This window comes from Larus michahellis, chromosome 1, assembly GCF_964199755.1.
Source record: "Larus michahellis chromosome 1, bLarMic1.1, whole genome shotgun sequence".
In the NCBI taxonomy this organism is placed as follows: Eukaryota; Metazoa; Chordata; class Aves; order Charadriiformes; family Laridae; genus Larus; species Larus michahellis.
In genome coordinates, this window is record NC_133896.1 from 113349027 (window position 1) to 113376010 (window position 26984).

The following is a 26984-nucleotide window of genomic DNA, read 5'->3' on the forward strand; positions in this document are numbered from 1 at the left end:
TCTTTTGGCTTTGCAAAGGTATGGGACACTGGATTCAGATCAGCTGACTGAAGGTGGGGGACAGTGGAGCAAGGTCTCCTCAAGCTTCTTCTCAAATCCAGCATCTCTTTGGCATTTCTTGTTAGCCAGGGTCAATACGCTTGCCAGAGAAAATCCTTTTCCCGGTGAATTTCTCTTGCTGAACCAACACTAACCCCTTCTGCCTCAATCACAGTGGGTAAGCTAGACCAGAATGGTCCCTCCAAAGTGTTAGAGGATGTTCAGCACAGCCTACATAGCAAGTATCTCTAAATCAGATCTTGTACCCAAGGAAAGATTATTTTTTTGTTGACCTTTCTGATTTTATCCCTTTCACTTCTCACCAGCTAACACATTACTTGTATTTAAAGGAAAAGTACAATTCATTTTAAAGACCCTCCCACTATGTATCAAAACCTTTTCATTCATCTCAGCAAATATTGGTAAGTTGTAAACCTCACTGCTAAGGGACAGTCCTACAGGGAGAGGGACTCATCCCATCTCTAAGCTCTCTGATTCTGGAGTTTAGCAATTTTATCTTTGTGAATATTTGCCTCCTCCAAGAAATATGTGCATGAGTATTGTAATTGTTTGGGGAGCAACTGGAACCAACCTCCTGTACAAAACCTTCCCCCACAATCTGAGTTTCTTCATAAAGAGGAAAGAATTGCTGTATTACAGCAGAATAAAATGGTCTGCACAGAAACCGGGCACAATATTACTGCCCCACATGGACTATTTCATGCAATCAAGCCTTAAGTTAGGACCTAACATCTATGAGCCTTTCAGCTTCCCAGTCAGTGGGAAGTTTGGGGGAATTTCTTCGTAGGCTCTTTCAAACTCCCAAACAAATTCTCTGACTCAGTGGAATAGTAGTTAAAAATAGAGGACTGGGGTGTGAACTCATCTCTCTGGTGTCCTAGGCTGGAGAGAGAAGCAGAAAAACTTTGTTACTCAGATCAGCAGCATATAAACTCAGTTCTTCCCTGCTTTTCTTTGGTTACTTCTCCGATCGCTGTCTGAGGACAATAGGGAAAGGAGGACATCACAGCCTAACATTTTCAGTTCATATCAAAAGCTAACCAAGCCAATTTAGCTTCTTTCTCCCCCACCCTTATAAATGATAGTGATAAATTTTATAGGATAGGATAGGAAGGGATCAAACAGCTATTATTATACCTTGCTCCTTTGAAACATATACTTCCAGTTGCCCATATCTACTTTGCTACTCAGCTCCTAACAACATGATAGACTGTCTATAACCTTTTTTAAAAATAATCTTTAAAGTATGAGTGGGACAGGAACCCCCTATGTCTTTTAGAGACCAACCCTAAAAGCAGATTCCTTCTAAATCCAGCTATTCCAGTTAATAGGACTTGGCACAACCACTATGTCTACTATCCCAGACCTTAAAAGATAATTTATAACACAACTTTGAATGTTTCCTGGCTCAATGCATTTTTTAATATACTGGATCATTTGCATCAGTGTCTCTGTTCACCTTATATTTCATGAGTAAGTAAATTGTGGAAGGTTAACCTTTTCTATAAAAAAATAGGACTTTATGTGGAAGTCAATATTGGCACAGTCTGCAGAAGAACTGTGTCTCAGCTGTCTGGGTGAATGTTCTGTCTGGCCTTTGTTGCAATTCTTTTGGTTTTACTCTGTCTTTCTCTCTTTCTCTCCTTTCTTTCCTTCCTTCCTTCCTTCCTTCCTTCCTTGCTTCTCTCTTTCCCTCTTTCCCTCTTTCTCTCTCTCTCTCTTTTTTTTTTTCTTTCTTCCTAAAGCTAAAAAAGGAAATTTCATAAACCAACATTAGTATCTAATTCTTTAAATTGTCAAGTCATGCTCTGGCTAGCTTTTGCCCCTACGTAGTGCTTTGCACCATGGTGAACATTTATGCTTACGGCACATCCCTTCTTGAGTAATGTATAGCATTTAAAAGCTTAGATGATCTTGTGGGCTTCTTGGTTCCTTGGTGCTTAAGTGGACTCTTGGCTCTGTAGCAGCGATTCCAGATCTAGCAGGCAGCAGCATGTCACCACAGCGCTTGATTGCTACCATACTCATCCAAGGACATAACTAGCAGTATGAAAGATTTCTCCAAAGACTGATGCACGCAATTAACTGAATTACTTCAACAGGGTGTAGATAGGATAGATTTAAAGTGGAACCTGTTACTGTGCCAGTGGCTGGATGAGGATCCTGCTGTGCCAGTCGAGGGGGAAGAAAATCCTTCTCTGCCAGTTCTCTATGAAGAAGTTCTTGCTGTGACAGCAGATCTAGCTCGCATGCTTGATTTAATGCCCTCAATTACCATATCTTTGTAATTATCGTCCATGTCTGATAAGTCTTGTGGAAACTATCAGGTCTTGAGTAGAGGATCTAGGAGTCTTGTAAGAATATAATGTCTTAAATTGATCTTTCTCTTTAATGTTTCATCACTCTGCTACCGATTGATCATTCTTTGAATAAAATGATAGCATAGCTGTATGCCAACACTTGTGATTCATTTTCACTTAGCTAATCAAAATGTTGTTTCACAAGACCCTGATGATGTTCAGGATGCCTTTTAGGAGGTATTATCTTACTCCAAGCTGGCTGACTCAGATGGTCTATTTCTTATAACGTTACCAGACCAAACTCCACAATTTATGAGGCACGCTTTCCTCTAGCAAATAGTTCTTACAGGGTTACAGAACTGTTTCATTGCAAAGTTTGTCAACTGGTGAGAAATCATAGTAAATTATTTTTTTTTCAGTTGAAAGAACTGCAGCATCTCAGCGTATCCTGGATCAATAGCTGCACATTTTCTTTTTTTGCATGAAACTGAGGGATTAGCAGAAGATTTCTAGCCTGGTCTGTATAGATCAACCATTCACTGTTAGCTAGCCAAGCCTAGCATCCGTTTTCACTCTATTTCATACTGAAACCATAATGCTAAGATTCAGACACTGACTTGTTTTTAGGAGGCCTTCTTTTAACAATGGGAGCAAATTAAAAGAAAATTTTGCACTTCTTCTGTGGTTGGGAACAATGTTCAAGTTTGCAGCTGAATTTTGAAAGCACATACCCATCAGCAAGGGATGTGACTCTTACTTTTTTTTATGAATAGTAGTTGCTCTTTTTACTTGATGTAATCCTAATAAGTTAAAGAGTGTAATGGAGTTTGATGTTTGCTATAGCAATGAAGTGTTAAGTAAAGATCGCCATTAGGAAGACGTGAGCACTGAAGTAGGATGAAGCAGTGAGTCAGGATACTCTGATGTAGTTAAGAGACCGTAGTTCTCAGACTGCAATAGTAGGCAAGTGTTTCAAAGGTCTTAGGGACACAGGTGAATTTTACCCAGAAAACTAGGCATTGTCCTACAGTTTTATGTCTGGTGTAATTACGGTCTCAAGTTTTAGCTTTTTTTTTTTATATATTCCACGAGCCTCAGCAGCAGTAGCATTGGGAAAATTGCGCTGTAGCACTGAACACTGCCTGCCTACAGCAAAGATGAAGTTCATAAAGGACACAGAAAGCACAGAGCCCCTGTTAACCTTCTGTGAATGAAGGTTTGTTAGTACACTCCAAGAAAGCAATCTTTTTCCTCCTCGGTCTTTGTAGTCTTGTATGTTTTCTTTTCTAAAGAGAGAAGACACCACTATAGTAATTTTATAACTCTTGTCCGCTTCAAAAAGACTGTAGAAGCATCTGGTAGGGCCAGAATTGTGATTCATGTTGTCACCCACCACCTTTCCTGTTATTTTTTAAGTAGTGAGTTAAACAGCCTCTCAAACACCGACAGGTTGGCTATAAGCCTGACTCATTGGTTAGTGTGGTCAGTGGCTGGAATGGCCACTGGATGATGCCCTGCAAAGTGGTCAATAATCCATATTGGGGTTTGTTTTTTGTGTTTGGGGTTTTGTTGTTTGTTTTTAATTAGCACTGTAATATTTAACATCTGAGAAAACAAGCATTTCGCAAAGTCCAGTGATTCACCTGTATTTTCCTGATCATGATTATAAATATTCTTATTTAAAGTGTCATGCATATGCCTCTTTCACAGGCCAATATGTCAGACTTCTAACCACTTGCCGTTGCTTTCTACAACATTGATGGTCCTTTGAGTTAGTGATGCTTGTGCAATTCCAGATGAGAGCTCCCGGTGCTCACGTGGTACCATTTCTTCCTGATTAAGCAGAACAAGTGAGCACCTGATTGACTTTTACCATAAATGCTGACATTCTGCAGCCAAAGGGGAGAGGGGAAAAAAATCTTTGATAGTGTTTAAAGCACGCAGGCCATTTTCAGGAAGGATTTCCATTTCAAGAGATTTGTTAGTGTAGTCTTGGATTAGTGTATGCATCGAAAGCTTTACTTGGGAGGATTTTCATCCTTTGAGGCACACGCATACCAAAGCTCTTTGTTGCTCTGAACCCATGCTTATATGCTGAATAATGAATATTTTTAAAAGCCTTATGCAGCCACACTGTGGCACCTCACCAGCTTCAGCCAATCCCACTCTTTTTTTTTTTCTTTCTTCTTTTTTTTTTTTTGACATTTTGTAACATAAAACTTTGAGCAAAGACTTCTAGCAATTTAGAAGTTCTTCAGCGCCAGGCAACTGAATTGCTGAGATGCTGATTTAAAAAAAAAAAAAAAAGGTATTTTATGCTGATTTTGTTTTAGAACAAGCTGACTAACTGCAATTGAGGTTAATTGACCTTTATAATGGATACACAGGACAGTACTAAAGCTGTATACATAAACTGCAAGTTTATTTGAAAGCAAATTGTGTTAATTGACATTCATTGTGCATCTTTCTGTTGTTTATTGCTAGCTGCTCATGTGAATAGTTTGTTGATATTATAGATAGGACAAACATTTGTTTCAGATAAATAGGATTTTCAGTTGAATAGGTTTTAATTAAATGATCCCCTGTACTCAATTTTGAAACTGTGAAGTACTGTACAGTATGTAGCTAATCCTGTTATCTAGGATCTTATATTGTTGAATCGTGTCTCACACAAATTTGTTTATTTTGGGCAAATAACGTCTAAATTCTCTGCCAGTTGTGCATTTAGGTCTTTTTCCAGAGTAAAACATGAAATTATGGTGCTGCAGAGACTGAGTTTATGCAAGAATTATAGGTGCTTGGTCTGCCTCACAGGACAAACCAGTGTTATAGCAAACACACATTTACTGCCATGTTAAAAGTGTAAGTCAGAATAAATACAGCTTCTCTCATACACAGGTCCTGTTCTGCTGGACACTCAGCCATCGTCTTTCCTTTCGTAGACCTCACTAACCACCTGTAGGGCCTGTCCTATATAGTCGTATTCTTCCTGCTTTCCACAGCGTACAATATTTTTGATCCCTTAACTAAGTTTTACAGAAGTCCATAAATTCGGTCCAAATGAGTAAATTTTCCTATTTTTTTTTCTCTATTGAAGGGAAGCTATAGCTGACTGGTCACACAACCACTGGTTGTCACTGGTCACAGTCGCTGGTCACACAACCACTTCCACTAACAGTGGCTTTCCCTTCACTCTGAAAGCAAAATTAAAAAGCAACCCCTCCAAAGCCCCAAATGGAAGCCTTTCCTAGGTTACAAAGCACATTTTGCTTAACAAAGTTAAAAGGAGCAAAGATCGCAAATACACTTTTTCTAAAAATAAAGCAGAACTAAGAAGACAGGTAGATGTCCTGTAGGCATGTTCATAGCATTAATTGAGTAGTGCAGAGCTATCAGTTACGCTAATAATCTTTTAGCTCCTTCTGATACTTCATCACTGTCTTTAAATAGCCATGTAACTAGACGGAGAGGCAAGGAAGTTAAATAAGTATTTACTGTATATTTTTACCAGAAAAGGTATTTAAAAAGAAATAACTGTTCTTCCAGTAAGTTACATTTTATTTTAATATGCTGGTGTAAAGAATGGTGCTAGTCATTCACCTCTTATGTTAGAGATGAGAGCAAACTTAGCAGGCAAAGTTGTTAGGTAATATACAGAGAGATTTCTTTGAAATCATGCAAGTTCCTCAGTTTTGCTGTATTCATTTTTCTCTAAAGCGTATTTTCCCCACATGAGTGGCTTTCTCTTTCCATTCCTTTTTTATTTGCACTCTGTGAAGTGTAAGGTTATTGCCGATAATGTTTTAAGAAGTTCTTTCCCTGGAGGTTGTTTTTTTGATAGCCAGAACGGGACTGCTCTCAAATGTGATGGTGAACATTTTAGAGAGATTCGTGATACAATGTGTGTCACACGTACAACTCACAAGTGCCTTGGGTTTTTTTTCACAGAAAAGTGGCCAAACGGCTGGGGCCCGATTTTCAGCTCTGGCTGAGCTAACCAGCTCCAGGAGCAGTTGCTGAGACCTGCGCTGAGCACTGGGAGTCCAAGCAAAGCAGGTCAGTAGTGTCCAGATGAGGGTGCTTTGAAAACTGAGACAGTAGAAGCAGCAGAGTCTGTCTGTCGTGATGGCAGAGTATATACTACTGTATCCAAACTCGATTCCAAGTCACTGAGTAACTCATAACACTTGTATGTTAGTTTGCACTCGGGGTAGCTATGATTCACACAGCTTGTCTCCATCTGCAGGAGAGCTAAGGCTTGGGAATGATTCAGGTTGAAGTCCTCCCATGTCCTCCCTCAGCCATATGGACATGACTGGTAGCGAGAGTCAACCAGCTTGTCCACAGTCTGTCAAAACTACCTGATGGCCCTATATACTCTTTACCGGTCTCCGTGTCCCAGTGCTGAGTTGCACAACGTGTCTACACCTTTGATGCTCCACCCTAAAAACCCATGTATGGCACACAACAAGAGAGCCCTTCCATATGCGGAGAACACCTCTAGAAACCATGACTTTGGAGGGGAGACAGGTATTCTGGAAATCCTGGGTTGCACAGCTTCTATAATGGGAAAGTAATGGGACGGTAGTAAGGGTGCATCTAATCCTCACTCACTGTGAGCACAGAGGAGCCATGGAGAATCAAACTTCAAAATCTGACATCCCCGAACATGGATCATTTGGGAAAGCCTGGGGTTTGCCACAGCCCAATGTCAGAGCACCAGTGAGTAGGGGGGCGTTAATGTAGTTAGTTGACATGGGAATGGGCCTTAGGAGGTGAGGATATGTGGGCTGGGCTGAGGGAACACACACATTGTAGGACACTGGCCAGGTTTAAATTAAGCAGCCAAGGTATGCGAACTGCTAAGGAACACCACTTGCCCTCCAAACCCTCTTGTCCCGCATTTGTGCATGACTTCCTGGCACGGGCAGATTTTCTGTGCTCTTGCTGTCAGCAGACAGATCTCATGCCCAGCAGAGATTGCTAGGCATGTCAGACCAAATTCTGCCTAGTCACAAAAAATGAAATGACCATCTCAGATCTCCCTAGCCTATCAGGGACCTCCTCCCACCTGTTTCCTCCTTCTAGAGAATATGTATTTCCCAAGAAATTCAGGTTCGTTGCAGTGACTGCTGTTTATTATGCATACGTGATGTGTCTGTAGATTTGACAGCTGTGTTTCCCTGAATGCATTGCTATCCCCCAATCCCTTTTGCCATGTGCTTGTAGTGGCATTTCTTGGCCTTTCCTAGACAGGAGCAAATGGAAGATTTGACACTTCTTTTGCTGGTCTTCCAGTGAACAGATAAGCCCTTCTTCTAGGGCTAGGTAAAATATGGGGCTTGACAGAATCACTGGCTGGTTATCAGTCTGCAGCAAGGATGCTGGCTAGTGCCAGCCCTCTGGCCAGCCCTCAGGACTTCAGAGGCAGATAAGGAGCTGCAGGCTGATGGGCTCCTCAGGTAAGACAGAAACTATCTCATACAAACTGAATGCTCTACACAGCCATATTATAGCCTCTTCCACATTCCCCCCTGAGTTGTAGAGGAAAATCTGCTCATCAGCTACCAGGAACCAAATATCAGTGACGCAAGTGAACACCTCATGCAGGAACTCTTAGATCAAAAGAAGCTGTTTATACTATCCTATATAACATATTCTTGGAACTGACCAAAGAGCGTCATTGCACAAAGCAGCAGTACAACATACACAGCCAGCACACATCAGAGAGTGATGAAAATACCATCTTCAGTGGCTAATGTAACCCTAAACCTCATCTTTGAGCTGTGAAAAAGAGGCAGAGGGTTTGCCATGCTGTTACTAGACATGATGGAACTACTTGCCTCTGACATGAAAGAAGCCACCCATGATGACATGTGTCTCAGTTGCAAAACTGCCATCAAGGCTGCCTTAAGACAGACACCAAGCTGCTAATGTGACTCTGGGCACTGAAAGAGTCTATGGCATGTCTTCCTTTAACTGCTGACACCACAGATTTGGGTGTGTATGTGTACGTGTATCTGTGGCAGAGAAAAATGTACTGGCCTTGACTTGCTGGAACAGCTGATTTCCACGGAAGGGGCAGATTGTACTTAGCGCGTGTGAACCTAGTGACATCTAGAAACTGCCCTCTCTGGTTTGCAGTACCTGAGGTATCCTTTTTATTCTTTCAATATTGCCTTGTGCTCTCTGCACCAGCCTTTTTTTCCAATGGCTACACCAGTGTGATGCAGATCCTCTGACAATGACAGAAATTATTTTAATTAGAATCATAGAATCGTCTAGGTTGGAAGGGACTTTTAAGATCGTCGATCCAACCATCAACCTACCACTGCCAAAACCATCACTAAACCATATCCCTAAGCACCGCAGCTACCCTTCTTTTAAATACCTCCATGGATGGTGATTCCACTACTTCCCTGGGCAGCCTGTAACCCCTTTTGTATCATAGCTAGTGAGCTGTGGGTTTCCTCACGTCACAGGAGAGACTGGTCACTCAGTGGTAGGGTTGGTGAAGTATGAGATGGCTAACTGGGCGGTAAGGTGGATGGAAAATTGGCTGGACTGCTGGGCTCAGAGGGTTGTGTGAGCACTGCAAAGTCCAGCTGGCAGCCAGTAATTAGTTGAGTCCCTTGGAGGTCGGTGTCCTCCAGAATTTCCACAGATATGTGCACATTCTGCCTTATGCTTCATGTGCTCATTCGCACCTCAGCAAAATGAATGCAAAACCCTCCTTGCTGCTAGCCTCTATGCTGATCGCTGGACCAGGTTGCCCTGGGAAGTTGTGAATGCCCCATCCCTGGAGGTGTTCAAGGCCAGGCTGGATGAGGCTTTGAGCAGCCTGGTCTAGTGGGAGGTGTCCCTGCCCATGGCAGGTGGGGTTGGAACTAGATGATCTTAAAGGTCCCTTCCAACCTGAACAATTTTGTGATTCTTTGACTTTCAGAAGTTTTGTTGCAAACCCTGGAGAGCAGGATGCTGACTCCTGGGATCTGCAGGCTGGTTGGTGTGGATCACAGTGTTGTGGTCTGGCGCTCTGCTACCCTCTTTGACGTGGCAGAGCAGCCCTCCTTTAACGCGATGCCAGCTGTGAACGGCAGTCAAACGGGGCTGGGTGTGCGGAAACACTGCTAAAAGCAGCATTAACTTTGACCAGATGCGGTTCTTCACTGCGGATGAGTGTGCCCTCTGCCACCTGAATTTTTCTGTGGGTCCCCTAAGTCTTTCTGGGTTACCAGCTTTCTGCTGCGGGCCGGTGGCAGCACACATGCCAGCAGCCAGCCCAGTGCCGGCAGAGCCGGGGGGAAAGACGGCTGCACCTGCACCACGGCCCTCTGCGACAGGGGAAATCCCCACCGGCTAAAGGCTAGTGGGGCTAGACTCGTTAGCTTCGCGTCTATTGTTGCTGGCTGGTTTTGCATCTTTTTGTACGCTTTGTAACTGCAGGGAGCAGTGGACTCTCAGTTATCTCCAAATAAGAGATTTACAAACCTTGCAGTCCTCCTTAACTGTGGAGGAAGGTTAATAAAAAGGGACGTGACACCATTGAGCAAGTGACAGAGAGGAACAAAACCTCTGCTGCTTGCTTCTCTGCCCTGTCTCTGGGACATTTTAAAGATCCCTCAAAAGTAGCTCGGTTTTCCACCAGACATTCTCCAGCAGTTGCTGGAATTATCTTTTTTTCAGATTATCCAGCACTAAAGCCGGTCAGAGCACTGTTTGTTTGTGCTATTACAAACAGTTTAATCCATGATCAGCACGATTAATGAGACCACTGAGAGATGAAAGAAGGTTGGGTATGCTTCTTGTAGGAAACAAGCCATTTTTTTCTTTGTGGTACGAAATTTCCTCTTTCTTTTTCTCAGAATAGTTCGAGAGAACAGAAGTTTCTCAGTTTGAGATCTAATCTGCTCTGCCTTCGCAGGAAGTTACAAATGTCTTGAACAGCTTTCAGTTGACACATTTTTCTGAACAAGAAGCCCTTTGGACAAAGCCTTTCTAATTAGAGACAGGAATGGTTAACCACCGCTCAGGCCCATAGCTACCATCTAGTTAACCTTACCCCTTTATCCTCGTGCCATCAGCCCAAATTACGGAGGGTTTGATTCCTGTAAAATAACAGCAGCTGTTGGGTTTTGCTCTGTTGAAAACCTTCTCTGCCTCACTGTGACTAGTTAGGGAGGCCTTAAGGCCTCATTTCTCAGAGTACTTGTATCACGGTACATCTCTGGTCTCTGTGGTTGTTAGTCCTTGACCCAGCTAACTGAGCTGTTTCTTGACAGTCATAATCACATTTAAACTCACCTCAACATATTTTCACACATTCAGCAATTTCACAGATGTCTAGATAGAAGCAACCTGAAGACTAAGCGCCTCTGCCACAAAACTCAAAACATAAGCCCCTCTTAGAGGAATTCAAGCTGACTTTAGTCCTTCTACGAGGAGTTGATAGGAGCCAGTCGAACTACATTATTTCAGAAAAAGTTATTAAAGTCGTATTAAGTAAAGTCAGTACTGCTTGTCATGACACACTACTGGTTAGAAAAGCATTAAAGACCAAATAAAGCTGCTTGATAGAAGCTCTCACATGCTTCATCCCTTCAAGGGATTCTGCATGCCCACCATGCCTGGCAATACAGGATCATTGCTGCTGAATGATGGCAATTGTTGCCAGCGTAAAAAGTAAGTTAAAACCAGAAACAAATCTTAGTATCTCTCATTTTTGTTTATTTTTCTAAGCAGACTTTTTTTATTCCAAATCTTTGAAATCTAATTAATGTGATTTTCTAAAATTGGCCTATTTATACTATCACCTTTAAAGCAGGTCTGTGTATTAGGAGTCTGACAGCAGTCGCCACCTGAGCGATCATGAAAACTACAGAAAGCATTTCCATTGGAAAAAAAAAAAAAAAAAAGAAAGGGAAAAAAGCTTTCCATGTGTTTATAGCTTCTTCAGAAATACTCTTTTTGGGGTGGAACTTTCCGTGTTTCATCTCTTCTGAAGGTGATTTTCTTTTAAACTGTCAGCAATACGTGGAAACTTTTAAACATAAATGCAAAATGCCTTAAATTATGAAAATTGTGTGACTAATTGGTGAGCAAAAAGTTTCTCTATTGATTTGATACACAGATTATTATGCATGATAAAAATGCTCAGTGGAGTTGCCATTTACTGTGTTAGTCTTACAACAGAGCAGTCTTTGAAATGTAACGACCACATTAAAAATCAATTAGTTTTTAAAGGGCTCAAACACATGATTCCGTTTATTTTTGAAGGAATTACTCTAAAAGAAGACAGGCAGTTAAAATGTGTATTCCAGTGCAAAATATACTGGGAAATGACAGTAAAATCTCCTATGAAAGACAATAGTGCACAATAACCATATTATCTTCCGAGTTTCATATACAAACAAATACTCTATTAACAAACTTCACACCACGCACAAAAGGCAAGAGCTTCACAAAAAAAAAAGATCATAAAAGCATAGCACTGATACTGATTTTTTTTTGCTCCAAGCGTGAATTCTCTGTATAATGCTTGGGAAGGATGAGAACAGGTGTGAAAATAACAATAAAGAAATTGCCAGTGCAAAAGCCATTCAGATGGCTATGTTCTCTAAAAGATAATGAACACAAAGAGCTTGACTCAGGTTCACACTGCAGTTCTTTCGTACCTCCAGGATAAAGCGCAGGAGATGATAGCCTACTTGAGAGCCCGTTTTGAAGAAGAATGGTATGAAGGAGCTTTAATATTGATGAGAATTAGCTTGATACTTTTCAAAGTAGGATGGGAATGTATCCACCTTTTTATTGTGATGATATATCAGTGAAAATACATTCTATACAATTATCAGCAAAACACATCTGAAAATAGAGACAATGTCATTCATCCGTATCTTTTTAAAATAAATATGTACAATATTTACAGTTTGGACAATTCCAGAAATGATTATGATTATGTACCACTACCTAAAACAATTCTCCATTATTATAGAAAATGCATTTACTGTACAAATATTTATAAATAGAAATGTATAAACTTTTTCAGTGAAAGGTCTGTGGTTTCATTGAAAAGAAAAGCATGAGATACCTTATTATCAGCTAACATTTAGCTATCAAGAGTCCACATATTAAACAGTCTAGAGCATGGTGCATCAGACAGAAGTAGATTTTCGGTGTTGAGGATACTTTGTGTTCTGCTTCTGTGCAGTCATACTGGCAAATCTGATTGTCTTTTCTGAAAATCTGCAGAAAAGCAGCAGGACTGAATCAGTTTGACTCAGTGATTGTTACTGACTGCACCATGTCAGACAGACTTTCTGGGTCTACTTCTTCTTTACCATTATCTGAATTTTCTGATGAGATGTAACAGCCAGAATCTCTTGGGCAGTCATTTAACTGTGATTTGTCGAAACCGAGGTGAGGGCTTAAGCTCCGCGTCTCCTGACCAACCTCACTTTTCTGCTGTTGTTCAACTAGAAAGAACAGAAAAAGAAAGAAAACAATTGTCAAAATAAGTATCCTGGGAAAGAGTTTGAGATAGAAACATGACTGATCTTGAAGAACTGTAGAAACAGAGTTAGTATATACACATGACTAGATCGGTATCTTTTGCCTATCAGAAACAGAAACCTCAGCATCAAAGAACTAAAAATACGATTACATAAGTATAGCAACACCTCAGTTGATGTTGAGGTTGGCTTTGATCCTGCAGTATGTTGCTCAGAGATGAATGCTGGAGACTTCGGCCTCATCTTTTAGACTGAGGTCGTTTAGGCTGTCCACAGTTGCAACAGTCACCACGCGTGGTCACCATGCCCACAGTAAATGCAGCAGCTTTTCCCCTCCCACACTCGGGTATTTCAGAGCCTGCTCATGCAATTGATCATGTAGACTACTGTGCCGTGTTTGTAACACATTGCATTATAGATTTTCTGTCTTTTGAGTGTAACCCCCACCATTTTACCTACTCTGTGCACCGTGTGGTGAGATATAACGCAATGGTCTTCAGAAGTGCTCAGCAGACAGATGTGGTAATCAGGTTTTCTAAAGCACTGGACTTTTCAGTGGGAGTGGGTGGCTGATGGAAACTTCCTAAACTTAGCTTAATAGCCAAAAGGTTGTTTTCCAAAACACAAAGGCCTCAGAGAAAGCTAAGGTGCCTAACTCCTGCTGTATGGTTTTGGACACCGTTACAAAACTAAATAGAAGCAAATTATCTTGGAAATAGCTTTTCCTTGTTTAGCTGATGTACAACTAATCTATTCAAACTCAAAAATCTGCAACTCAGAGAGAGTATTGACAGACCTCTCAAAAAAAGCTCGGCAAGCTGGTACCATGCAGACAGGATATACCTGTATATCATGAATCTAATATATCTTGTGGTTAAAGTTCGTGTTTGTGTTTTCTGGCTGTGAAATACATGATGCTTACACAGAGTAAATTTCTTCTGAAAATAAGCTATAAAACATAAAATCTTCCCCTTTCATACTTTTCTTTTTCCTTATTGCCCTCCTGTAACTGTATTTTTAATTCAAACTGCGGCTTGACTTCAAACCAAAATATAAATTTCACAGGAAACAGATCGGTTTACCCCAGAATTAGCCCTTCAGAAAAATATTACCTTTTTTGCTTTTGCAAAGAAAGTTCCCTTATTTCACTTGACTTGATACTCAATGGTTAAATAGTTAGCTTTGAATCTTTAGTCAGATTTAAGCTGTCTCAATTCAAGTACAGGCAGACTTGAAGTCCTGGTTCATGAAGGATTTTATCCCTCGTCAAAATCTTAATCTAGTTTAGCTCCAGGGTAGAATCCCAGAATTATAAAATTTTGACAAGGAAAAATAATACTAATATTTGTTTCAGTTGTTGTTAATGATAAGCTTTGGCAACAAGGGAAAGATTTACAATTTGGATTATTTTTTAAATCTTGGGTTATACTGTGACAAAAAGAATAAGTCAGGAATTAAAAATTGAAATGTTTCACTCTGAAAATATTGAAATGAAACAGCAAGGGAGTCAAGACCTGTCTTCATTGGGTAAGATTGCAATGAGTAATTCATGAAGCATTTTGATATATTGAGAAATATTTCTAGGTCCTGGTGGAAGTCTTGTAGATTGTTTGGACTGGTCAATTTTGTCTAATATTTTTTAACTTTCAGTTGCCTAATTAAGTTAATAAACTAATCTGAATTTGAAGAAAAGAATCCAGCATCTCAACTAAGTGATTTTTGCATGAATAGGTTATAGGCATAAACCTATGTAAAAAAAAGAGACTTCTGATTAATTTAAATGCTCTCCAAGGTATAGAAGTCCCACCTTGTTCCCAAATAAATTTAATGGTTAATCTCACTTGCATGAAAGATTACATCATTCATCAGATTTAATTGATAGCTGTTACTGTTTGATCTCCTCCTCATCTTACAGAACACAGTTTGTCATGTCAAATCTTATCTCTCTTTGCAGGGAAAATATTTGATCATGTAGGGTCCAATTGATTTCTGAATTAAGTCAGGAAGGAACTGCAAAAGGCATTACACCAGTGAAGGTATTACTGCTGCTATTAGTAGCAACAGAAGTAGTTTAGCACAAATAACAGCAGATGCCCCAGTAAAGCCTTGTTTAAACTGTGTCATTAGCTCCTCGCACCCATCCCACCGGCGCCAGGACGACCCAGGTTGCGGTGGCTGTGGGCTGACAGGGCTCAGCCTGTGGCTGGGTGAAGTCCTCCTGGGCGGCTGCGGGCAGGGGCTCCCCTGCCCTCCCCTGTAATCCCCTCATCAGCCTAATGCTGCTTGCTGGTACCTTTATCAGCTTCTCTAGCATCATCTGTTGCCCTGGCAAGCAGTGACCTAGAAAGTGTTAATCCTGTTTACATTTTCAAGGTCAAAGAGGAACCTCCATCCACTTTGTTTGTTTTACAATGGAAAGAAGACCAAGGAACTAGTGGATTAAAAACGAAATACAGTTTCAGTCAGTATATTAGTGCCCTGTAACTAGTTGTAATAATCTGAGTAGTTCCTATGTGAAAAACAGATCCCAAATTCTTTTGGAGTGATGTCTTTCCCTTGTATGTTTCAGGGAAAAAGACACAGACAAGCCTGGAACTGAGTTTTTTTTTAAATCTAAATTTAGATCAGTTAGGAGAATAAGAAATTTCTATTTAGAAAACATAGAGAAATGTAAAACTCATGTCTCCTCCTATAACAGTAGAAGAATTTTTTTACATGAAAAACTAAAAAAACAGGTTTAATTGCTTGAGACAGTAAAAATATTATATTTCTGAGAAGAAAAAGTTGAAGAAAACTCCCCCATATTTAAGAAGAAAAGACTGAAAGCAAACTTTGGCACTTTTATTTTTTTCTCTTTAAAGCAGCCTTATATATTATGCAGTAAATACTAAACCACTTGCACAGGATACTGAGTATTATAAATATATGTAGCATACAATTTTAGAAGTTGCTTTGTGAGAAAAGAAACTATGCTTTTTTATTTTTTTTTTTAGCTTTTGACTCTTACATTCAGTTCTACTTAATTCCTTCCGCTAATACATACATGTTCAAGGTTCGCATTAGTAAAGGTTAAGTTTACTCTCATAATCTTTTAGACATCAGAAGAAAGATACAATGCACAAGAAACAGGAACTGATAAAATTAAACTGCCGTTAGATGTTGCAGAATCATCAGAAATAATTATCTTATCAACAAATGGAAGTCCTATCATTTTTCTACAGTAAAGCAGTTTCGTATAAGATAAATAGCTTTCAGTCACTGCTGTCTATGATATGGCCAGAAGAGTCCAAGATATACATCATTTTGACACATATATTCTAATACTACTTTAGACAGTAGGATTATATTCAGACTTCTGAAAAAAAAAAAAGTGAGGCCTTGACCCTCGGTAATAGATGTGCGATGCATACTTATCTTCCTTGCTATTTAGATTTTTGAAATTAATATTTGCTGTTCAATGACATAGGTGCGCATGACACACGCAGGGATAGATGTCTTTTTTTCCTTTACCAGCTTTTCCCCCCTTTTTTTAATGAGTTTAAAATCCTGATTAGGAAGGCACTTTAAGCTTAGGTTTAAGGCAATTCAGCTCAAGACTGTACTGAGGTCACACCGACTCCCGTGTGGTTATGTCAGTTTAAACCAGATGAGAGGCAGAAGGCTTGGATTTTGTCTTGGAAAAAAAAGGAAGGTCACCCAGCAGCAAGCCATACTTCATGAGCGTGCCATCTGAGAGTTTGCCTTCATGGGTTTTGCCCAGAAGGAGAACTGGGCTGGGAGCACGGTGCTTTAGGCTGAGTCACTTGTGTGCCTTCCTGGAAGCTGCAGCAGTGACAAACTGAGCAGCCCCATACAATAACTAAATAGAACAAAGTGTGTCTTTAAGGCTGGTGTTAGACCTCCTAGGTACATATGAAGGCCGTGTAGCAACCTGTAGTGCCTGTACCAGTTAGACCACCTAACTGTTAAAATGAAATGAAAACTCATCAAACTCACGAGAGGATCATTTTGAGCAGTAAATGGCAATTCTTCTTGAAAAAGAAGCAGAGAAACCTGAAATGGGTCTGCATACACATGCAATACTTTGGGGACTCAAAGGAATAAACCTTTTGGAGATATTTACGCACTGAAGTCAGCGGCATAGCTTTTCGGGGAGGGATACTGAACTGATGTGAGAGGAGAGTCTATAGTGAAAACAGAAATGAGAAGCTTCCTTGGTCTCTAAAATCTGGAAGCAAACAGATGTGCCTGAAAAAAGGTGAAAAATACTAATACGCATGCAAAGAGGAGCTTCCTTGGGAAATCTGGAAATACTATGTCCAGGTCAATGAGTTGTACCACAGCACAGAAGGGGAGATTGTCTTTGAGCATTATTTTACCTTGACATGATATTGTGTAATCCCATGTACTTAAAGGGACTGCCCAGCGGGTACTCTTGATGCTAGGTCCTCAGGTAAGGAATGCAACTGAGAACTGAAAGTCATGTCCTCAGCAGTCTACTATCTTGCTCAACAAGTTAAATAAAGAAGGAACAAACCTTATCTGGCACTGGCAGTGAGATTTTGAGTATGATCTGGTGCTTAAATGTGAAAAGTAAACTAAGGAAGAGTGTGTGGGGAGATGAGCGTAAAATATTATCCCCCAAATTGCATATATGCACCTTTCTTTTTTTTCCTATAAAATTAACTGTATGCACCTATCCAGTGAAGTCTAATTCTTCTTTAAGCCAGGATAGCTTCAGACTAACGTAACCCACTGGACCTCAGAAGTGAACCTCTTGACTTACATCATCTCAGTGAGAAGAGAATCAACGCTATTTTGCACACACAAAAATGTTTGTCCTGGGAAGCAGTCAAGAAAAAAGTTCCAAAATTCTTTTATTACTTTATTCATTAACCATCCAGCAACTGCTTCACTTTAAAAATAGCATCCTACAAACACACAGACATCCATCTCCTGTCTAGAAGCCATCTGGGAGAAGAATGGAAAGCTATTAAGAAATACTTGATGAAAAAGAGCTTTTTTTTCCTTCTCAGCCATGAATTCATGGAAACCAATCATTTTGTCCCAAATATATAGGTCTGGTCAACTTATAGAAAATCTAAAAAGAGATCTGGGGGGTGGGGAAGGTCATGAGCAGCTTACAAGACCTTGTAGTTCTAGGATAGCCTTGCTACCTGAAATACTTGAAGATGGTGAATTTGGGCCTGGACTTCCAGGAAAGGTAGAAAGAAGATAGTGCAGGACCAGGAAGCAAAATCTGCTTAAAATCCGCTGTGTGGGAGCATTTGCTAAATAAAACTTGCTTTTTAATTCCTGGTATGAGATGGCTGAAGATTTTATTTTCAAATTCATTCACGTCTGAATCAGATGTAAGATGAAAATATTCTCACTGCCAGAAATCCTACATTTTGGACACCTTTAAGGAGCATATAATGTGGAAACTATTGTTGCGGGTCTTTTGGTTAGAAAACTCAATAACTGTTTATTCTGCAACATGAATTATATAGTCACAAGTATGTGGCATGAAGAAATCACTTAGTATAACATACAATAAATGTCAAGAAAAAGCCAAGGAAAGGAAAAGAAATTAAGAGCCCTGTAAAAACATCTGGACGTTTCACAATATCAGGTATCACATTACAGAAATATTAAATCTTGTTTTATTACATTTGTAGTAGAATCTAGTAAAATGGGGCTGTGTTCCAGCATGCATGGCTGTTCTGAATCGTAGCAGAGTCACAAAACTCAGAAACCCTTGCATTTCAACTCTGGACCATACCTGAGACTCCATCCATTAATCAAACACATGCTTCATGGAAGCACAGATGTAATGCAAAGACATGGAAATCTTCCAAGCTCTATGAGAAAGATGGGCTTAGAACAGTAAATATAGTCTGGCCTTAGTGCATTTTTTCACAATATTTGTAAATAATGTGAGCTTTTACCTGGAAGAGCACTGAACTTAAATCTAGAATACTCTTGGCCAGTAAACAGATTACCTTGTAGCTGTGGGTAATTATGCTGCTCACTTCTAAGCAATGCAGAAAATCAATTTTAATTAAAAAATCATTTATGCTGGACTGAGTCATGCCCATTTAAGAAAAAAAAAAATATTGACCTAGGAAAGTTCAGTTTGGATGCAGAATTCACTTTCACAGTAGCACCCAATTTTCCAATCAGATTGACAGAAGGACAAAGAGGTCAAATGATTCAGATGAAGTCAGACTCATGCTGAGCTTATCCCCAAGATGATCTTGACTCCCTGTCTTTCGTTATAACGACTTAACAGATGGCTTCTATCAGTTTTAGTCTTCAGTATCTTCCTTTTCAGAGCAAGTTGTTAAATTCTGTTCTGTCACTACCAGCCACGTGACAGATTCTATGAACCTTTGGCAACTAGATAAGGCAAGGATTTGATTCAGTCCTCATTCAAGACCGTATCCCAAACCAGGAAAGTATTTATGCGTGGCTTACTTTAAAATATACGTGAGTCTTATGAAACTCAAATAGACTTAAATGAATGCTCATAGCTGGCATGGTATATAAAGATGTCTTGGTTCTGGTTCTTGTGAGTATTCATAAATTCTGGGAATATTATTTTATTGAATATGAATACTAGAAAGATTGGTTATACCTATCTAAAGCAGATGTGAAGGAAATATTCATCTCTTGATCTAAGCCTACAGTGTCACCACTGATTTTGAAGCATGGGCCACTTCGTAAGATTTAATGTTATTATTTCCAGAACCGTTAACAAGAATTAATTAATTTTTCATTCATGTTTTTTGTGTTAAATATTGATATAGAAAAACATACACAATAAAAGGTGCAGAAAGTGCAGCAAGGCTGGTTACCAAGAAGTACACACAAATATATGTATACTCAGTTTAAGGGCAAACCAGGAGGATGAACATATTTTCAGATTATTTCCAGATAGATCCAGTTCTTGGAAAAATGTAACCCTTTTTTTCCTGAATTGACTCTTTCAATCACTACTTCTACATAGGCAGCCCTTCAAAAGTCCTTTTGTAGCCCGTCATCTCACAAAGCTGTATACCAGAAAGAAGTACTGACCCTGGTGGGCAAAGAAAACCCTTTAAATGCCTCCCCAACACGTTTGCATGGATCTTACCTTTCCCTGGATGCTGACTAAGAAAAGGAAAGAAGGCATGTACAAATGGGGTCCCGAAAAAGCCCAAACAAATAGTCAAAAAAACAGCTCAGCAAAGGTACGAGGAGGGAGATTAGAGAACATCTGCAGGGAAAGGTGAATGGAGGAGGTAGCAAAAGGCATTCTTAAAAACCCAGAGAGATTTATGTATTGATGCACATAGGGTATAAGTGTACTTGCAGGTATGTGCATATGTATGTACATGTGCTGAGTGAGAAATGGAAAGTGACCTGTCTACTGAGGACAGAAAAAATGGACAGCTGACAAGAATTGATATTAAAATATCCCAGGAAGTCATTGCTTTTCAAGGTCTCCTTTTCTTTCTTTCAGATGCTTCTCAATTGCAAGTGCACATCTGACAAAATGACTGCTGAGGATCGGTGGTGAGGATGCACAAGTATTAATGAAGAGAAAAAAACATCTCCTATTTTGACTGAGTCTAATTAAGTAGATGCTTAGCTGAAGTTTCCAGGAACTTGACATAAATTATTTAAAATTAGAAGTCAGGCTGGAACTATCATGAAAGTATCACGAGAACAGTATTTTCTGTTCTGTATCCTAGTTTTCCACTCCCAGTGAAAAGAAGAAGTGAAGAAAACATAATGGTGATGAATACACATACATATACACACACTGTATGATCAGCTTTCAGAAGCTCACCGGAAGCTTGAGTCAGATTCATTTTGAGAAAAGAATGAAAACCAGCTATTAGATTTGTTGGTTGTTTTTTGGTGTTGGGGTTTTTTTTTACACAAAACCTTCCTACAAATGAAGCTGATTGGAATAAGGATTTAAGTGTGGAATGAAGTGAGGGAAGGAAAAACTGTATTCTTCTGCAGAACATTGTTTAAAAAAATAAAGAAAATTCTTTACTGTAGCAATTTGAAACAAGCTCTATTTTGGTTACAATACTACCGGAGAGTTTGGGAGGTTTTATTTTCTGCTCTTGCACTGACCTTGTGACTTTTAGGAAGTCACTTAACCTCTCTGGGGGTTGGTTCCCCCACCATAAACAGAGTTGTTCTGAAGCAATAGTTGCTACCAATCTCTAGTTTAGGACCTATAAATGAAAAATTTTAAATCGTTCATGTGTTACTACTATAGTAATCACGTACGCATCTAGAAGAAATGTACAGTTTGCTATCTGAACATATAAGAAAATCATCTGACTCCATGTTTCATATTTAAAGAAAAAGTCGTTTAACAAATCAATTTGAGAATCACTATTTCTTTAAATGTGTTTCTGCAATTAAAACTTGCACATGACTCTTAAAAAAGCTTAAACACTCACTGTCATAGTCCTGTAGATTTTCAATTGCTGATAACAATCTTGCCCTGTCTTCTGGGTTTGAAATATTTAATTCAATCAGGTGGCTCTCCTGTAGATCCTTTAAGTCCTCTAGAGTTTCGTAGCCATTTAGCAAGAGGGTTGAGGCATATTCCTGCAAAAAGAAACAAGGAAATCATCTCATGTGAACAAGCATTATGTTTAGCAGAGGAATAGGCACAGTTTCTCTTATACTTTTTTGTCAGCTTAAAATGGGCTCCATGCTCCAGTCTGATCAACCTGCCTTTGGCATCAAACCAGAGTTGGAGAGCAAGAGAGGACAGAGGTGGAGATGCCTAGGGGTCCTCTTGACTATCCCAGCATCTGTGGCTGAGTTGTCTAACAGAGTACAGCAGCAAATTGGACGAGGACAGAGCTTTGCCAGAAATGATTGAATCTGCGGAGCTTCTGGACTTTTGTGGGTCGGGTCACCCCATAGAGTACCTCCCATGCTGGGTCCAGGAGGGCTTCTGAGGTAGGGTGTGCTCTGCCTTTGCACCAGAAGGAGTCCTTCAATATAAGTGAGGGTGAGAAGCTGAGGGAGCCCTCATCTGTGCTGCGTCACACGTGGTCCCTCTTGAGCTGTGTGTTGATGCAGTATGAGACCCTGTGTGTACTCCAGGGAAAGGAGTGTTTGCATCAGCACAAAAGCAATAACCATTATTAAAAATGTTGCCTGTAAATCATGACCTAATTATGCTTTGACACTCAGTCGAGAACTAGGGTTGCAGAGAGGGAGAGAGGAACAACACAAGCATAGCGCAAGAAGACTGTTGCTCCCTAACTAAAGATCACGAGAATTAAAAACTGGAATTCTAAATGTTGTCACTGAAGTCAGACTGCAGTCCTGTCCCTGAGGTGTCCACAGGCACACAGTTGCAGTCAGGTTACGGTGGCTTGACAGCTCACCGCCATGCCTCTTTGCGTGGAGTCTCTTAACCTAACCAAATGATGTGGTAAAACGCAGTTCTATAAGCCACTCACATCAGATAAAAGACAGACATGAAGCTGCTTTGCTGACATCAACACTGCTGAAATCTGCCTTTCTACTTCCGCCTGTAAATGACATCCAAACACAGGCACACAGAAATTAAAAGTTTAAAAACAGCTGAGAAATGCGTTGGCTGACCTGCAGGTGGACACAATCCAAGAGCTCTTGCAGTGTTTTAGGCTTGGTCCTTTTGCTTCCTCTGTGTGGCTTTATCTTTCTGGGTGCAGCTTCCTCTTCCAAGATAATATCCACGTAAATGAACTTGAAGTTTCCTACTTTGTTGTTCAACATGCCTGTCCATATGCCCATGGGGGTTTTACAGATGATATCTATAATGTCTCCTTTCTAGAACAATAAAAAAAAGGACACCACTGCTTACACATCTGGTTTGTTATATATAGCTTTTCCTCTGTGGACCAAAACCAGCACAGAATCTTAACTAGTCTTAACTTACCTACATTTAGCTCCTTTGCTTTTATAACATCCCAGCCAAATAGGTACAGAAAATGGAGCTAATCTTTATCTCCAAGCCTTTGCAAAGAAGAGGTGAGCATAAGCAACACCTTTCATCTTTTTTGTGCTCCCCTTGGTCCCTGAAATGGGATAGGGTTGCATCAGCAATCAACTTTTGCCAGGAATAGGGAGCATAGCTTTGGCAAAAAAACCAAAGGAACACTGTCACGTTATTTTCCAAAGATGTGCTATTTGTACAATAATCTTATTATCCAGCGTCTCAAGGGTCTTCAAAATCTGATAGCTGAGCTGTGTGAAAGGTGGACTCTTACCCATTTTACGGTAAAAAACACTAGCTACATTTCTCAAAGGCAATAAAGAACATTTAACTCCATATCTTCCTGTCAGTCCTTCCCAAAGGACAGTCAAATTTTCCCACTATTATTAACACAATTGACTGAGAAAATAGTGGAAGATGCCTTAGCAGACAGATCTAAAGGCTTCGGCTCTCCACACTTGTGGATGCAATTGCAAATGTGAGTGCAAAAAAGAATGACAACACAGCAGCTTCAAAAGGGCTTTTTGGTAAAGGTATTCACAGCCATTCTGTGGGAACCAAGGTCTCAGCTCAGCAAAACAGCCACTCTGAGCAATTCTCATAGTCAAAAGGCTCCCTTGTAAGTCACACAACTTGCTCCCATGACCTCAAAATTGAGTCCTCTCTTCTGGGCAGGTACCACAGAACTTATAAAAATGTTGAAAGTCTTTAAAGAGCTGTCCAACAAATCCCCATGTACAGACTTCATTTGGCATTCTGTTACAAACTTAAAAATCAAACTCAGTTTGTTAAAATATCTGTTAACAAGTCCAAGACTTTCAAATCTTTTCTGGTCTGGTCAAGAAATTGCAAGTAAAGCAGTCACCCTAGTTTTGGTACAAACCCAAGTATGAAATTCACTGTGTTCCAGTGACCTGGTTTTGTTAGAATATGGAGCTCAGACCTATGAGCACGTTTGAAATGGAAACTAAACAAACATTTGTTTAAAGGTCTATAAGCACACATATTATTCTACACACTCATGGAGGCTCAGGAACTTCAGACACGGGTGCAGGTCAGGATTAGGCAGTGGCTCTAAGCCAAGATGCAGATGCACTTTGAATTCAGATTCCAGGTACTGAAATTTTATGAGATAAATTTAGGGGATTTCAACCTTAGGTGTTAGTTTATAATTCTAAAATACATCACCCCAGAGACTAAAAAAGGAACCTGTGTGAGACAGCAGACATTTGTCATTTCCTGACCAGCTAAACAGAAATAAATGCCCTAGGTATGGGTGGAAGTGGAGGGCAAGTGGTGAAGACTGCAAGTACTGGCAGTACTACTGTAGTATATACAGGCCAGAGAGAAGGAGGGGGAGGTTGCAGTGAGATACAGATGAGGATGTTGACTAGAAGAAGAAGCTGTGAAGAAGAAGAAAAGATGCTGAAGCGTGAATATAATCTGGATATGAAGGTGTTTACAAAGAAAGAAAAGAAAGGAGTCCAGATTACAGACAAGAGCAGTCTGGAGGATGGTGATATTGAATGTATCTGTGCATGGAAAGAGAAGAAAAGCGCTGGGCTTTTTTAGCAACGTTCAACTGGGCCCATGTCTGGAGCTCCTTTTTCTCACTCACACAGCCTGGACACCCCTGCCATGTTGTCAGGGCCAGAGAGTCATAGTTCAAAGGTATGCTTAAAGAAAAGCTTAATGGAAACGCAAACTGTTTTCATTAAAGACAATGGGTGCCACTGAGCTTATGGTACATCCTAGTTGTGACTGGAAAAGCTGGGGAGGCAACTTCACACCCTCATTGGACTCAAGTTTTTCTTACTCCAGATCTAGTATGTGGGAAGCAACATGTATTTTACTCTGAGAAAAGCTGTGGCATCCAGGTAGATACCACAATGAGATACCTATGTGGAGTTTATGCCTTAAAAACCCTTTAGCAGCAGTTGGCTTTGCAGCATTGTCTGAGCTTCTGAACTAAGTCCTTATAGAAGCATTGCACAATGCGATTGGTCTTGCTTTTAGAGTGTTGCGCATACTTAACAGTTAAAAATGCATCAGTAAACATATTCTTCACATTTAAGAAACGGCCCCCTGGTATTCTTACTGGAAAAGAGGAAATCCCCGTGGTTGTCTTACCTTAATTTTCAGAGAGTCAGTGTCATAAGGACTTGGTGTGAAGTCGGTGTGAACTTTGGCTCGACCACAGAAGGGCCCACTGTAAGGGACTTCGTCATCAAACCGGAGGCTGTCCCTGTTGCTCGTTCCATCTGAGCAGCTGGTCACCCCACCTTAAAGAGAGTCAAGTTGAGACATCTCCTGCACCAAATGCCCAAATGTGCAATTCTGCACAGCATCCAAGAGGAAAGTGTTCAAAAGCACAGAATTAGAGAAAAAGCATACTCTGTGTGGTTTTGGCACATTCCAGGAAAAATACATTCAATAAAAAGCATACTCTGAGAGACTGAAGAAAATAGGTAGGAGATCTTTCATTAACATCTACCCTACAGTAATCTTTTCCTGGTGATGATACTAATAGACTACACATTTTGCTTACAGACTTTTTGAAATATTACCTCTGCAGATTAATAAAATGTACTCTAAAAGTGCAATTTAGGGAATTAATTCTGCTGAACTTCTCCTGTTTATTCAGAGAAATGAAAACAAGTACTGTAGAAGTTATTTTATTTCATTACAGAGCTAGCTGAAACATCAAAGGAACCTGCATTGCAGAGGGAAATTTTAATCTTATCAACATTTCTGCCTGTCATTTTATCCAAGTTAAGCAATAAAATATCGGCAGAGTAATTCAAGCAAATTTGAGCAAGCTCTGCAATATCCCATCCAAATATGTTTTTAGATAAGAGCAGCAGTGTGTTGGAAGTAAACTCCCATATACAATTTTCACAAATCACATCACAGAAAATGATCATAAAAATAGTTTTGTTTGAGGTGATTGCTTAAGTGCATAGCTCCGTCTCAGGGCCAGATTAACTACTAAGTGCAAATGGTCTGGACTGCCGCTCGAGTCCCCACTTAGGGCTCACGTGGTGACCGCGGTGATGGCACAGCAAGCAACGTCATTATGGACAGCTGTGGTCTGCTGCGTAGCAAATGTCCACAGCAGAACAACAGATAGAGAGGTGGAGGCAGACTCCACTTCTCATCAGAGATTCATCTGCCCTCCGACTGAGGCTACCCTGTTGGGGGAGGGTTTTCAGTGGGTTTGGGGAGAAGCAGACTGTGTACCTCTGTGTCATGACCTGAAGCCGCCAGGTCAGGCCCCCATCACCCATCATCTCAGAGAGACCTCGTGCTTCGTCTGCCTCATATCTGCAGGGTGAAGGATGAACGCACAGCCACTACACCCAGAGAGGATGCTTGTGCGGCTGCACCCAGTGATTGCAACCCTATGATTGCCAGCACCATAGCAGTGATAACCCCCAAGAACATTTATGCCACAAATACCAGCAACATCCCCTATGATCCATGTTATTATTTTACTTCAGTTAATATTTCCACCCTTAAAAACACTCTTTATTTCTGGAGAGAGGTATATCTAACCTAGCTGCCGCACATTTAATCAAATTACACCTCTGCCTGCCAGACTGAAGAGCTCTCTGCTATCACATTTTTGATCACCAGCTCTGATACCTCAGACTTAAAGAAGAAGAATATTGATCCAGTGACTGAATAAGAAGTATGGATATCTGGTACTTACTAGATGAGCTCTGGCCACTGTTCAGACTATAGAGACTTTCCATAGAGTCACTGGTTTTTAGGGAGACTTTCTCAGTGTGTATTCCACCACCAGGATCACTGTCATCTTTTCCTTCTTCATTCTTTAACACAGAAATCAGATGTTAACCACCAAGAGATGTATTTTAGACAAACATTTTGTTTTTTTCTTTTAATTCATCATTGGAGATTAACTCAACATTACACTTTACTAAGAACCACTCTACGAGAGAAAGCATTTTAGAAGTTGATGCCTGGTACTAAGGATGCCCAGCACCACCCCCAGCACTTTATGATCTTGGATAAACCCCCTGTCTCCTCTCTGCCCCACTCACTTCGTTCCAGTCCTGCTCAAGCGGCTAAACTGATTCTCCGTCTCAG

At 40.3% G+C, this 26984-nt stretch overlaps 1 protein-coding gene across 3 annotated transcripts in view; it reads right to left on the bottom strand.

Annotated features, from left to right (window-relative positions):
* Window positions 1-11606: 11606 nt before the first annotated feature.
* Window positions 11607-26984, bottom strand: part of SAMSN1 (SAM domain, SH3 domain and nuclear localization signals 1) — an 81023-nt gene continuing 65645 nt past the window's right edge. For all 3 annotated transcript variants that reach the window (XM_074599576.1, XM_074599585.1, XM_074599596.1), the window contains 5 exons: window positions 26587-26707; window positions 25005-25156; window positions 22502-22708; window positions 21337-21487; window positions 11607-12835 (listed from right to left, as the gene is read on the bottom strand). In XM_074599576.1, the coding sequence (XP_074455677.1) occupies window positions 12630-12835; window positions 21337-21487; window positions 22502-22708; window positions 25005-25156; window positions 26587-26707 (837 nt within the window). In that variant the 3' untranslated portion in view covers window positions 11607-12629. The remainder of the gene's footprint in view (window positions 12836-21336; window positions 21488-22501; window positions 22709-25004; window positions 25157-26586; window positions 26708-26984) is intronic.